At 43.4% G+C, this 14308-nt stretch overlaps 1 protein-coding gene across 1 annotated transcript in view; it reads right to left on the bottom strand.

The window, feature by feature from the left end:
• The window catches only part of LOC306992330 (ADP-ribosyl cyclase/cyclic ADP-ribose hydrolase 1), a 226800-nt gene that overhangs the window by 42458 nt on the left and 170034 nt on the right, over positions 1-14308 (bottom strand). Inside the window, exon 8 of the mRNA XM_079601068.1 lies at positions 5285-5377. Within this exon, the coding sequence (XP_079457194.1) occupies positions 5285-5377 (93 nt within the window). The remainder of the gene's footprint in view (positions 1-5284; positions 5378-14308) is intronic.

The raw sequence follows: 14308 nt of genomic DNA, 5'->3' as shown, positions 1-14308 counted from the left end.
GATCTGTAACTTGTCTTTAAGGCCTTTTTTAATGCCTGTGTACCAAGATGTACAGGCATAGTCAAGATGACATTGAACAAGCGCATCGGCCAGGATTTTTAGGGTTTTACTATCTAAGAGGCTGGATATTCTTGCCTGGGAACTTAGTCCTTTGGCTTACCTTTGAGATAATTTTTCGGGCCATAAGCTCCCCTGATAGTTTGTTATCTAGTATACAGCCCAAGTAAGTAACTGCTTCCTTGGCTGTAATTTCAACATTACCTACGATTACCCTAAACCCAATAGCCTTTTTCAGTCTATCTCTAGACCCAAAAATAATTGACTCTGTTTTGCCAAGGTGGAGAGACAACTTGTTGTCTGTTAGCCAAACACTGAGGTTAAGGAGTTCTGAACTAAGCAGCCTTTCTACCTCTGATTTGTCTTTATGAGAGACTAGAATAGCGGAGTCATCTGCAAATAAAAACAAATTACAGTCTATAGCTGACGACATATCATTGACATATAATAAAAAAAAGAGAGGACCCAAAATACTCCCCTGGGGAACTCCACAAGTTAATTTAAGTGGGGAGGACAAGGTCCCTTCCACATCTACCACCTGTTCTCTACCCACCAGGTATGACCTCACCCACTGAAGAGATGCAGGAGAAAATCCTAGGGCTTTTAGTTTGTTCAAAAGGACATCATACTGAACCGTATCAAAGGCCTTTTGAAGGTCTATTAACACCATGCCACAAAAATTCCCCTTTTCTACCTCTTTCCTAATAAAGTCTGTAAGATAAAGCAGACAGGTATCAGTGGAATGGGTTTTTCTAAAGCCTGATTGGAAATCAAATAAAAGGTTATGTTCCGCCAAATAACTGTCTATTTGCTCATAAATGATCCTTTCCACAATTTTTGATATTGAACACAAGACCGATACAGGGCGGAAATTTCCAGGATCAGATTTGGGCCCCTTTTTATATAAAGGTATCACTCTTGCCACCTTAAATTTACTAGGGAAATTGTTATTTTCAATGGATAGATTTATAAGATAAGTTATGACAGGAGTGATTATTTCAGCAGAATCCTTAAGAAATCTGGCAGGGGTGTTGTCAAAACCAGTAGCCTTGGAAGGATTTAGGTTTTTTAGTTTTTTTAGTACCAGCTCCTCTGTTACTTGTTTGAAATAAAAATTATTTGGCTGGACTCCATTTTCTTCATAAAACCTAAGCACCCTCTGTGGATCACTAAAAACACCTGACGCAGATGGAAGCTTCTGCACCAGATTACTTGCAATTGTTGTGAAGAAGCCATTAAAAGTATCTGCCACCACTTTTTTATCATACACTATGGACCCATTAATATCTAGGCCTATTTTACCTGGTTTTTGCTTAGGGTTCTCTTTTGTCCCCAAAGGCCTAAGAGTTGCCCACAATTTCTTGGGATCCTTTTTATGCTCCTCAATTTTAGACATAAAAAAATCCTTTTTCGCCTCATCCACCATTCGCTGAGCCTTATTTCTAAGTACTTTATATTCTTTAAAAAGAATAGGCAGTTTGGTTCTTTTAAACTCACTTAAAATTTTATCCCTTAAATAAATGGTGTCCAAAATATCATTATTTATCCAAGGCTGTGATCTTTGTTTAATCCTGTTCTCTTTTAATGGGGCTATCTTATCAAGTATTTTCAAGAAAATAGATTGAAAGCAATCCCATGCTAAATCAACATCACCTATATTGGTAATTTCCATCCAGTTAATCTTATTAAGTATGTCCTGAAAGTTATTTATATTATACCCTTTTAAACTTCTGCTCTTTACAGATTTGTGACATTTAATCTGAGCCCTCTTAACTTTCCTGGTACAATAGGTTAAAAAATGGTCACTAATTCCATACACAATGACCCCACTTTGTAGGATTTTACTTGTGTCAGATACAATGATGTGGTCAATAGCAGTTTGGCTATGCTCAGTTATTCTGGTTGGAACACTAATTAATTGGGTTAGACCATGCATTTTCAGAAAATCATAAAAGCCATTGTATAATGGACCTTCTGTATTCAAAACATCAATATTATTATCTGCCATTAAGATGACTTCCTGGTTTAAAAAATCATGACAACCTGCACTAACACATTCCAAGGTTTGGATGAAGTCATTTTGATTTGGAGGTCTATAAACAACACCACACAGAATTGGTTTGCTTTTTGGAAGTAAAATATCAATCCACACAGCTTCAAGATTTACATTGTCCAGGTCCTGTCTTAGATTGAAATCAATATCAGACCTCACAAATATGCAAACCCCACCCCCTTGTCTGTTCCGGTCTTTGCGAACGATAACAAAGTTTTCAATTTCAACTTCGGAGTCAGTAATATAAGAATCTAACCATGTTTCTGAAAAACATAGTATACTTGCCTTGATTTTCCTAGCCAGCTCACGTACCTCCGTGATCTTTGGCAGTAAGCTGCGAATGTTTAAATGAAAACAATGCAAGCCCTTCGATGCAAAAACGGATATTTGTTCCTCAGTGAAGACCAAGTTGTTACTTCTCACGGTAGTGGTTTTCGGCAGCGATTTTGTAGCCGATACTATTGATGTCTCCAGACAAACACAGTGCGTGTCCGCCTCCTCACCTCCCCCAGGTAACAGTCCCGTCAGTGTTGCATGTCCTCTAGGCGCCAGAGACTCCGCTGACCGCAGCCATCCCGTCCTCGTCCCCTCCAGCGCCCGGTGTCCACTGGCGATGGGTACTGCAGCCTCAGCAGCACACTGCAGCCGCACACTCGTCCGCCTCCGCACCCGGTATCCGCTGGCTCTTGAGTTTACAGCCCCGCTCGCACTAGGCATCTCCCGCTGTGTCTGCTGCAGCTGCCAGTGTCCGCTAGCCGCATCGCAAACCATATTGGACGGTGCAACATCCAGTAGACCTAAAGACATCCCGTTCACCACGTCCACGTTTTCGACCGTAGCAAGTTGTAGGTGGCTGATCGCTTCCTCTGTTTGTGCCTTTGTTGGAAGGTTTCCTCTGAGTGCAGTCTTTGGACCAGGGCATTGGTGTATATCGCCAGATAGCAATAAGTAGAGCACGATTATCAAACTGTTGTTATTTTGGCGTTTGCTCACGGCCCGGGTTTTTCGTTTTTGTCCAGTGTGTGGAGACTTAGCCCAAACGCAAGTATGAATTACACCCCTTCCAAAGCCGAAATGTTTGTAACCTGTGCCCGTTGTTTTTGAACTTTTACTGATATGGATTTCAACTCCTTGCCATTGGGAGGAAATATTTTTCCTATTCAGATTAACTTCAATGCTATCAGTTTGATTTACACGAAGGCTTGATAATAAAGCAAACAGTAAGAGAGCTGCAAGCACACCTGTCTCACCCGCCGCCATTTTTTCAAAGACACACCCTTAAAAAGTCTTAAAGTCTTATTTTTACTCATGAAAAGTCTTATTTTTACCTATGAAAGGTCTTCAATTTTAGATGACACTTTGACGACGTATCTAAATGCTTTCCAAATGAAAACTATCTAATTAGCGTACGTATTATCTTTATTATTCTATCTATGTGGATTTGCTTGTTCACGTGACAATTCGCGTCATTTACGGCAGCGTACTAGCCTGCGTCTGTCTCCTGCACGCGAGAGAGGAGAGGAGAGGATAAGAGAACGAGTAAATGTCAGTTCAGTAAGTTAATTCTTTGTGCTTAGGATTGTCTATGAACTATGATGATATTGTAATCATTGTTTTAACTACGTACAAGGCACCGCGAGTTCGAGCTGACATCGCGTTTGTCTCTCATGCTTGCTTTCACTGCTTTATGTGTCAGTGCAATTATAGATCCCCAAATGTCCCCAAATTAGTTTTTGTCTTATTATATTTATATCATATTATGTTGTTATATTAGAATATCACGAGCAAGAGTGCCGTTTTCCTGTGCACAATTGCAAATGTGCTATTTATTTTATACAACAGTTAAATTAACAATAAAGTTAACATTGTGTGTTACTTTTTATATTGTCAATATTGTTTGTTTCCCCCTTTATTTCGCAGACGAGAATTTCATAATGAAACTGTAGTCCAACAGACAGCGATTCTTTTTTAAAAACTGAAATCCGCGTTTTGAACGAATCATTTGATTCATGAATGAATCGGCCATTTGAACAAATCGGTTGAATAAAACTCCAACAACTCGCTTATTAAGACAGTGACTTACTGCCACCTACTGGCGGGTTTAGTTGCATATTTAAAGTACCCTTTAATTAAAATGTTAAAATGATAAATCATTTCATATTTAAATATTGAATAGCTTTATTTATGCAATTGCAAATTAAGTGTAAATATAGTAATGCCAGTTCGGATGCCGCTTCTGTGTCACCTCTGCACTGCAAAGATGGTTTTTAATTTAATTATTTAATTTGACAGTGGTACGGTCTTATTCTAATAGAATTTAATTTGAATGTTAGAATTTGACATAAAAGGTGATGCATACCTCTAAATACGTTTAGAAATAATTTCCATATTTAGGTGAAAATGCCCCTGGAAATCAATTTAAGGTGGCAAATATTGCCCCTTAATAATTTTTTTTATTTCAGTCACTACTGTAAACTGACCACTGCATAGATAGAATATGTTAAATATGAATATCTTTGTGAGTCTGCTGTCAACAACAGGCCTAAACCAGCCATGGTACCAGTACAAAATCAGTAAAATATCATCTAATTATTATCAACAAAACTTTGAAAATATCGAGATATATTTTTGTTAATATTGCAAACCCCTAATGTACGATATTAATTTTGATTTCTTCAGGTCTTAAAAAGGTCTTAAAAAGCCTTAAATTTGACTTAAAAAAATGTGCAGATACCCTGTGAAAGTTTGGCGCTGCATCCTGAAGCTCAACACACAATTATCTTAATTAAAAGTATAGTGAGACTAAATTATATTTTGTTGCCGCTTTCTCTCCTATTGTGGTCTTTGATCTTAAAATTAGCTGATGACAAATAAAATGCAGCTATCCGTTGGTTTCGCTGACGTGAACTTTGTTAAATTTGCATACAGCCTTGGGAATTGAAGAACGGTTTTATATTAATACTGTGGAGACACATTTATGGTGCCTTGTGTAAGTGGAACAGTTTTAACAAATCGGATAGCTATCTGATCAGCAAAAATGCATGACGTGATCACATTGTGGAAAATAAATTGTTTATATATTAATATGTATATTAAATTGTTTATATATTGATATGTATATTAATAAAGTGTAAGTGTATCACATTGTGAACAAGAAGAAATGTACTCTCTTACACAAAGGGTCCCTCCAGGTTGTAGACAACTTTAATGTAAACATGGCTGACCATCCTTGGGTTTAGATTGTCCAGTTCCACACCGCCAAACATGCTGAGAAATAGACACTTGAAAATATGCTTATATGTTTATAATGCATACTTAATGTCAAATGAACGTTATTTTTCCACATGCTGTTTAGGGTGAAAAGCAAAAAATAAATTGTATCTAGTCCAAAATGGTTTTCATTAAATAAATTGCGTGATAATATGATATATATCACAGAATTAGTTCAGTGGTTCCCAATCCAGGTCCTGGGGCCGGTTGCACATGCTGTCCGTATGTTACAACTTAGCCTAGTTTTGAAGTAAATGGGTACCAAGTTACAACTTATACACTACTCAATATTTTTGTGTTGCACTATTAAACTTAATTGAAATTTAACTATACATATCCACATTATTCCTGCGCCCCATGATGCTTTGCGCGAATTATGGGTGTAACTTCTGTTAAGCTGTAAACAATCAGTAAAAGGCTCGCTTTATGAACGCAATCCGTTAAAGTGTCACAGTGAGATGACATTAATCTACTCACCCTTCAACTATAGAACATTAAAAGGAAATTTAAAAGTATAAAAGCATCAACAAGGTACTTTCAACAGATCAAATAACCCCAAAAGCGCAAGTCTTTGGTTAAATATCACTGTAGTAATATCTGTATTATGTAACTCATGTTGCCTTAATCAAAAATGTTAATTAACTTCAGCATTACGTGATACTATTTGAAAGTGATTTCCGTCATTTTTACGGATTATAAATTACATTTACCTGTGAAAACAAACCTGGAAAGAGACGTGAGGATTTGACGACAATAACCATTCCAGTGAATAATTAATGGAATATGTCGTAAATTAAATTCGGGAGAACAGACCACAAATGTGCAGTATATGTTGTCCTTTTTCATACTTTTACAGCGGATTCCAAAGGGAAAAAATAAAATAATCATGAGGAAAAGAAAGCAGCGAATGAAAATACCAAGTATAACGTTATTCTCATGATGCCTGAAAATAAATCATGAAGGAAAATTGACAGCTCATCAGTCAAACTGAGGGATCAGCTTTATTTGTAGGGCAACCTTATGGTTTGAAATGATTAGTTTCAGCGTTTTTGAATGGAAGTTCCCCAAACCGGAAGTGCCACCCAAAATTCAAAATGCAGTAAGGTCGTCAGGAATAAGGTGAATAAGCTAAATATTTGCGGAAGCCTCTGATCAGGAGTAAAGGTTAATAACAGACTGACTGAACTGCATCAATAAGCTCATGTTTTACCTGACAGACTACAATTCTTTACACATGTGTGGTAATGCTGACATTTACATTAATTTACATTTTAAGAGAGAGAACATTATGTAAATCGATTACTATTTTGTTAGCAGCTCTTCGATATGAACCTGTCCAAAATAGCGTGCCAGTGTGTGTATGTCAAATAAGATCAGTCACAATAAATAAATGTAATTTCTTATGGGGTTTTTTTTTGTATCAGTATTTATTACTTGATCCTTATTCATTGCAAATACAGTTTTTGAAGGTTATTTATGCATCATATAAATTTGGAGTGTCTATTTATTGTAACGCTGAGGCAGAAGCAGGATCCAAGTGCAGCACGCTTTATTTAAACAAACATACTCGGTTACTAACGTAACCTCGGTTCTCTCTAGATGAGAAATGAGTACTGCGTCGAAGACGCTGCGGGAAAGATTCTTTCTCGAGATATTGAAGCCAAAAAATTAATCCTTGATTTTGTAATCATGGAAAACGCTTTGCAGCAGCATACAGCCTTAGGCGGAACAGCTTGCGCACCTATTGGCTGCTCTGCAGCAAAAGCAGCAGCCTATGCGAGGCCTCCATGCCGCTTGACCCAATTAGGACGCTTCGCGCCCTCTACGTCACGTCCCGCCAGAATTGGCGTGGCCTAGGCTTATAAATAACCGAGCACAGCTGCATACCCCTGATTTTCATTGCCAAAGCGAACCAGAGCTGGATGCAGGCACGGCACAGAGACGCAGTACACGTTCCTCTTCTAGAGAGAACCGAGGTTATGTTAGAAACCGAGTACATTCTCTTACGAGATTTCTCTCGTACTGCGTTGAAGACGCTGCGGGAACCCAGTGTAAAATGCTGTGCATGCTGAGATCCGACACCAGATACCCAAGGGCGCGCGCGCCCGGGGCACACAAGTGCATAATCATCAGACAAACTCACACAGAGTTGCAGGAAAGAGAGGCTAGAATAGCTATAGCTAGTTCGTCTCCTATCACACTTGTTTCATTTCTTGGCAATACTATTACCCTCTCTCCCTCCGTTACTAACCTTGGGGTGAAATTTGACCCATACCTTTCTTTTGACAATCATGTCACCTCACTTTGTAAAACCTCGTTTTTTCACCTCCGTAACATTTCCAAACTGCGTTCCTCTCTTTCCTTTTCAGCTGCAGAGAAGCTCGTCCATGCCTTTGTCTCCTCCAGGCTGGATTACTATAACGCACTCCTGTGGGGAATCCCTGGCAGGAACCTCCAAAAGCTCCAGTTTGTGCAGAATAGTGCTGCCAGGGTCCTAATGAGGGTGCGGAAACATGAGCACATTACCCCTATCCTAAAATCCATTCACTGGCTCCCTGTTCACTTATGCATAGAATATAAGATCCTCTTGCACACCCACTATTGTCTGCACGGTGCGGCCCCCACATACCTCACTGATCTCCTTTCCCTACACACCTCCACCCGGACCAGAGCAGGCAAACGGCACCTCCTGGTTGCCGATGGTGCCGTCACCACCATCATCATTCCTTTATAATTAGTGCCCCGAAGGGCATTTACAGCATATATATGTAAATAAATATATATGGTGGGTCATTACATAGCTCATAGGACATAACTGTCAGTGAGTGATGCTTAAAACATTTTGGCAATCTGGGCCGTAATAGAACGGGGCAGAAACACAATATTGTGTCTTTCAGACCGAGAGCAGTCTGGCCTGCAAGGCGGGAACCTCTAGGTTATAAAACCTTATAAATGTAGACGGGGAGGCCCAGCCTGCCGCCATACAGATATCTTGCAACGAGATTCCACTAGACCAAGGCCATGAGGAGGCCATGCCCCTCGTAGAATGTGCTCTGATGCCCAACGGGCATTGCAGTCCTTTTTATGCATAGGCTAGCACTATGGCATCCACTACCCATCTGGACAGGCTCTGTTTCGACGCAGCTCGTCCCTTGGAACGTCCGCTGAACAAAACGAAGAGCTGCTCCGTCTGCCTAAAAACAGCGGAGCGGTACACGTAAGCTCTTAACGCCCTAACCGGGCAAAGAAAACATTCTTTTCCTCGGAGGCCAGCAGAGCCGACAGGGAGATAAATCTGAGCCCTGAACGGTGTGTTGAGGGACTTAGGCACATATCCATGTTTCGGCTTTAGTACGACTTTAGAGTCATTAAGCCCAAACTCCATACACGACGCTCTCACCGAGAGCACTTGTAAACCCCCCACGCGCTTCACTGAAGCGAGAGCCAGAGGAAACACTGTCTTGAAAGACAAGTGCTTCATGTCAACTGAGTGCACAGGGTCAAACGGGGCACCCTTCATGGCATCCAGTACCGTAGAAAGGGACTTGAACACCGTTGTTTTCCTAGGCGGGCTAGGAAGGCGCAGAGGCCTCGGGCTTGATTACAATCTTTGGCCGAGGCCCTCGCGGTGGGGGGGCGGCGTCCAGCTGAGCGAGAGTGCTGTCTCGGGTCTCGGGCCTGTCGCTGCTGAGGCGGCTGTTTAGGGCGACCTGTCGCAGAGCTGGAGCGCTTGGGCAGAAAGTGTCTCATGGATTGCGATGTTTTCTGAACCTTGGCGAATCGAGCCGCAAAATCCTTGATGGATGATCCAAAGAGGCCAGCTGTCGACACGGGAGCATCGAGGAACGCAGCGCGCTCTGAGTCCGCCATCTCAGAGAGCGTGAGCCAAAAATGTCACGGTAACGGAGTCCATAATTCGCCCAATGGCATGTGCAGCGGATTTTGCGGCGAAGCGCGGTCTCCAGGCAGAAAGCAGCCATCCAGCCGGTTAAGCGCAGGCTCCTCGGGCGCCAACCACTCGAGGGACGCGACGCGGATGGACGCGGCGGCAGACAGCGGCCGTTGTCTGTCGGTCAGAGAGTCCAGCGAAGCTGGCGGCGGCAGCGGCGAGCTCCTCGTGGTGGAGGGAGGTTCCGGATTCCGCTGAGCACAGCGCTTTTTACGGCGCGGCACTGCAGCGGGCGGAAGTGCAGCTTCAGCGAACAAAGCCAGGCGAGTCCGCAGAGTCACCATAGGCATCGTCTCGCAGTGATGGCAGCCCCCATCGGCGAGGGCTAAAGCTGCGTGGTCCTCACCCAGGCAGGAAACAAAAATCACGTGGTGGTCTCCGTCGCTGAGTGGCGCTTGACACGAGACATCTTGAAAAAGACGCTCGGCTCTTATAGTGTGGAGAAAACAATGTGTGACGCAGAGGCGAACACACACACAAAACACACACACTGATAGGAAAGGATATATTACACGCCGGATAGCGATGCAGGGAACGGAGGCTGAAGGCGGCGAGATGTCGACCAGCGGCTTCAGTGAAAAGGCGCGTCCTGCAGTGATGCTTCTCGACGACTGTGGTGGCTTATTGTATTTGAAATATATTCCCTTTTTCAATAGTACATTGCAAATATACTAACAAAAATGTTACTATCTTTAAATATATTACAAGTATATTAGAATCCTGCTTTTACCTATTTTCACAATACAACTTTTAACACACTTTAAAATAATTGTACTTTAGTATATTTTCTAAAAATATATTTAAAAACAAGCATACTTTTAAAATAGTGCACTTTTTAGAAATATAAGTACATTGGTAATAAATGAATGCTTAGTTACACTTTTAAGAAATATATTAAACACAAGCATACTTTTAATATATTTCTAAGAAGAGCACTTTAAGTACTGTACATTGGTAATAAATATATGCTTAGTTACACTTTTAAGAAATATGCTAAACGCAAGCATACTTTTAGTGAAGTTTTAGTGTATTTAAAGAAATACTTAGGTTGCTCTTACTTAAAATACATTTTATGAGTACTTTGTGTAAGAACAAAGCAAAATGATTAAGCTTTTAGCATGTTTAAATATATGTACTTTATAAACACTTAGGCCTACTGCAATATATTTTAATTGTTTATGTATTTATCATTTTAATATTTTGGGGGGAAGAATTACATTTAAAATGTACCAACTTATAATGTATTAGAAACATTTGTCAACTATTATTAAGCATTGCAATAAGCCTACCTAAAATTAATGTTGTTCTTTCAACATCATATTATTTGAAATGCATCATAAATACATTTTCCAAAGATGTTTAAAAAAAGTTTTTACTTGTTTAAATTAAAACAATAGCATAATACATTTGACTAGTCCTGATTGGTTCCAGAGCCGTTGAATGGTTGTGATTGGTTCTTATGATAATGAGCTCGCCTTGCACCTCACAGAGCTTCCTTTATCAGATATGCTGTGCGTGCGTGTGTATATGTTACTTGAATGTGATTAGATTTAGAAGTCTAAGGCTACGTTTACACGGAAACGATCTGAAGAGAAAACGCAAAAGTGGCGTTGCGTTATCACTTTTTATTCTGCGTTTAGATGAGCGTTATAGGGGGGGGGGGAATCTGCGTGCATATGGTGACGCAAAAGTGTGTGAAATTAGATGTAGTATGCACTCCAGCTGGCTAGGTGGAAATGTGAAGAACTGCCACACAACAACACCAAGTCCGCGCGCCTGCGTACAACCTTCCTTCTACTTCTTTAGTTTTTACCCTTTAGGCCGTGTGTCCACCAAAGCGTTTTTAGCCAGCTCTGCTGAAAACGCCTAGCTGTGGGGGCTTGTGAGAACTTATTTTCAGTTGAGATGCTTCGTTGCTATGATACAGAATATCCGTTGGTCGGTGTGGTATTAGTCCCGCCCCTCCTCCACTGTGATTGGACAGTTGGGTTAAAAGTGACAGTGATGAGCGCGGCGATCTCTTACGAGAGTTATCTCGTACTGCGTCGAAGACGCTACGGGAAAGATTCTTTCTCGAGATATTGAAGCCTAAAAATTAATCCTTAATTTTGTTATTAATGTAAAACGCTTTCAGCAGCATACAGCCTTAGGCGGAACAGCTTGCTGTGGCATCACCATAGGCATCATGTCGCAGTGATGGCAGCCGCCATCAGCGAGCGTGATAGCTGCGTGATACTCACCCATGCAGGAAACACACAGCACGTGGTCCCCGTCGCTGAGTGGGGCTCTAAACGAGCCGCAGGAGGTGCGAGGTATCTTTAAAAAGACGCTCGTGCTCTTTTTGTGAGTGAAAAAAAATGTGAACAGCCAAATATTGGCTGTTCTGCTGGAAAAGCAGCAGCCTATGCGAGGCCTCTAGTGACGCTTGACCCAATGAGGACGCTTCGCGGGACGGCCGATGGTCCCGGCCATGGCCGATGGTGTAATATGTGTAACTGTAATGCCCGCAACTCAGTGCCCATTCGTACACACAAGCACAGCCCTACACAATACAGGGCTTGCACATAAAATCGACTCACGTCGGTTTGTGCATCACATGTACAAGCTACATGTCACGCGGTTTCTGTAAAACAAAACCGATGCACGGTCAGTCAGTTCTAATAGACAGTACTCCCAGTGCTATAAATATGCCCGCATTTATTCCCAAACATGCCGAGCCCTATGGGGCTCGCCCCGCGCGCTCTCTCTCTCAGCTGAGAGAGCTGAGCGAGCGCGGACTGCCCGCTCGATTAAGCGTGCCCCCGCCTCAACGCTACAATGGCGTCCATGTTACAGGACACCGTTGCTCTCGCGTCGCTGCCATTTCGCGACCAGGGCCCGGAATTCATTCGACCCCTAGTTACTCGTGCGGATGCATGGGAAAAACTTCCCGGGGTTTCAGAATGGGTGTTGAACATCATAAAAAGAGGCTATTCGCTACAGTTCTCTCGACGCCCTCGCCGTCACATGGCGAGAGTCGAGACTACGGTAAAAACAGAAGTAGCACACCTACTTCGGGCCGAAATAGCGAAGCTATTGAGCAAAGGGGCCATAGAGCCTTTATCTCAAGCTCAGAGCGAAGGGGGTTTGTACAGCAGATATTTCCTGGTGCCAAAGAAAGACGGGGGTCTCAGACCCATTTTAGATCTGCGGCAGCTGAACGAAACGCTTATGAAGCGAAAGTTCAGAATGCTCACGACCAGAAAAATCCTCGCGCAGATTCGCAGAGGAGACTGGTTTATGACAATAGATCTGAAAGACGCGTATTTTCAAATACAAATTGTGTCACGTCACAGGCGATTCTTGAGATTCGCCTTCGAGGGCCAGGCATATCAGTACACAGTCCTGCCATTCGGCCTGTCTCTAGCACCTCGTACATTTACAGTGTGCATGGACGCGGCGCTGGCACCCCTGAGACTCCGAGGCGTACGAATTATGAACTATTTGGACGATTGGCTGATTCTAGCCCAATCGCGTTCAGAACTCGTACGGCACAAGACTTTACTACTCGATCACCTCGAGTGTTTAGGTCTCAGAGTCAACTGGGAGAAGAGTTCACTATTTCCCAGTCAAAGGATTTCTTTTCTGGGAATGGTACTGGACTCGCTGTCTATGACGGCAGAGATGTCATCACAGCGCAGACTGAGTATTCTGCATATGATAGCATCCTTCCGCACCGGTCGCATAGTCCCGCTCAGGAAGTTTCAGAGGACCCTGGGCCTTATGGCCTCAGCGTCATCAGTACTACAGCTGAGTCTGCTGCGCATGCGCCCACTGCAGTTCTGGCTGAAAGCGCGAGTGCCGCGCCGAGCATGGGTTTCCGGTCTTTGTCGCCTCAGGGTCGATCAGGAATGCATGTCAGCCCTGACACCATGGAGAGCGTCAGACTGGTACCGATCAGGTGTAAGCCTGGGGACTTCTTCGAGCGTAAAGGTGGTGTCCATGGACGCGTCCACCTCAGGCTGGGGAGCGCTGCTCGAGGGCAGACCGTCCTTTGGCCAATGGTCAGAACGGGACAGGCTACCACACATAAACTGCCTGGAAATGTTGGCAGTGGACCTAGCGCTGAGGCGCTTTTGTCCCCGGATAAAAGGACACCACGTCCTGGTCCGTTCGGACAACATGTCGGTAGTGGCCTACATAAACCGCCAGGGGGGTGTAAGATCCCGAAACCTCTACAGGTTGACGGAACGCCTCTTGGTCTGGGCCCAGCACAACCTGCGCTCACTGAGAGCAGTACACGTGCCAGGGCACCTGAACCTAGGCCCTGACAGACTCTCATGGAACAACGTTCCTACGGGAGAGTGGTCTCTACACCCACAGACAGTGCAACTGCTGTGGAAAACGTTCGGCAGAGCAGAAATAGACCTGTTTGCATCTCAGGAGAATGCTCATTGCCCGAAATTCTTTTCAAAGAGCATGAACGCGCTGGCCAGTGCCTGGCCCCGCTGTCCGCTCTATGCTTTTCCTCCTGTCTCACTCCTACCTCAGGTGTTGGAGCGAATCAGAGAAAGCGGATGCTCAGTGCTGCTCGTTGCTCCGTTCTGGACGAACCAAGCGTGGTTTCCAGTATTGATGCAGCTGACAAGCACTGCTCCATGGCCGATACCGGTGAGGAGGGACCTCCTCTCTCAGGCCAAGGGCTCGATTTTGCATCCTCGCCCAGAACTATGGTCCCTACATGCGTGGGCTATAAACGGGTACCCGCTAACCTCCCGAAGGGAGTACTAGACACGATCGAGCAGGCTAGAGCCCCGTCCACTAGGCGGTCTGTGTTCTCGGGTTGGTGTTCAGCCCGGGGTCTATCACGGAACGGAAACGGAAATTCTCTCCTTTTTACAAGAGCTGTTAGATAAGGGTAGAACCCCATCCACGCTCAAAGTCTATGTGGCGGCTATATCAGCGTTCGTTAATCCGACGCTTGGCCGTTCACTGGGCAG

Source organism: Phoxinus phoxinus (genome assembly GCF_949152265.1).
Source record: "Phoxinus phoxinus genome assembly, chromosome: 24".
In the NCBI taxonomy this organism is placed as follows: Eukaryota; Metazoa; Chordata; class Actinopteri; order Cypriniformes; family Leuciscidae; genus Phoxinus; species Phoxinus phoxinus.
Note: the sequence above shows the minus strand (reverse complement) of the source record. Positions and strands in the feature narration are given on the sequence as shown.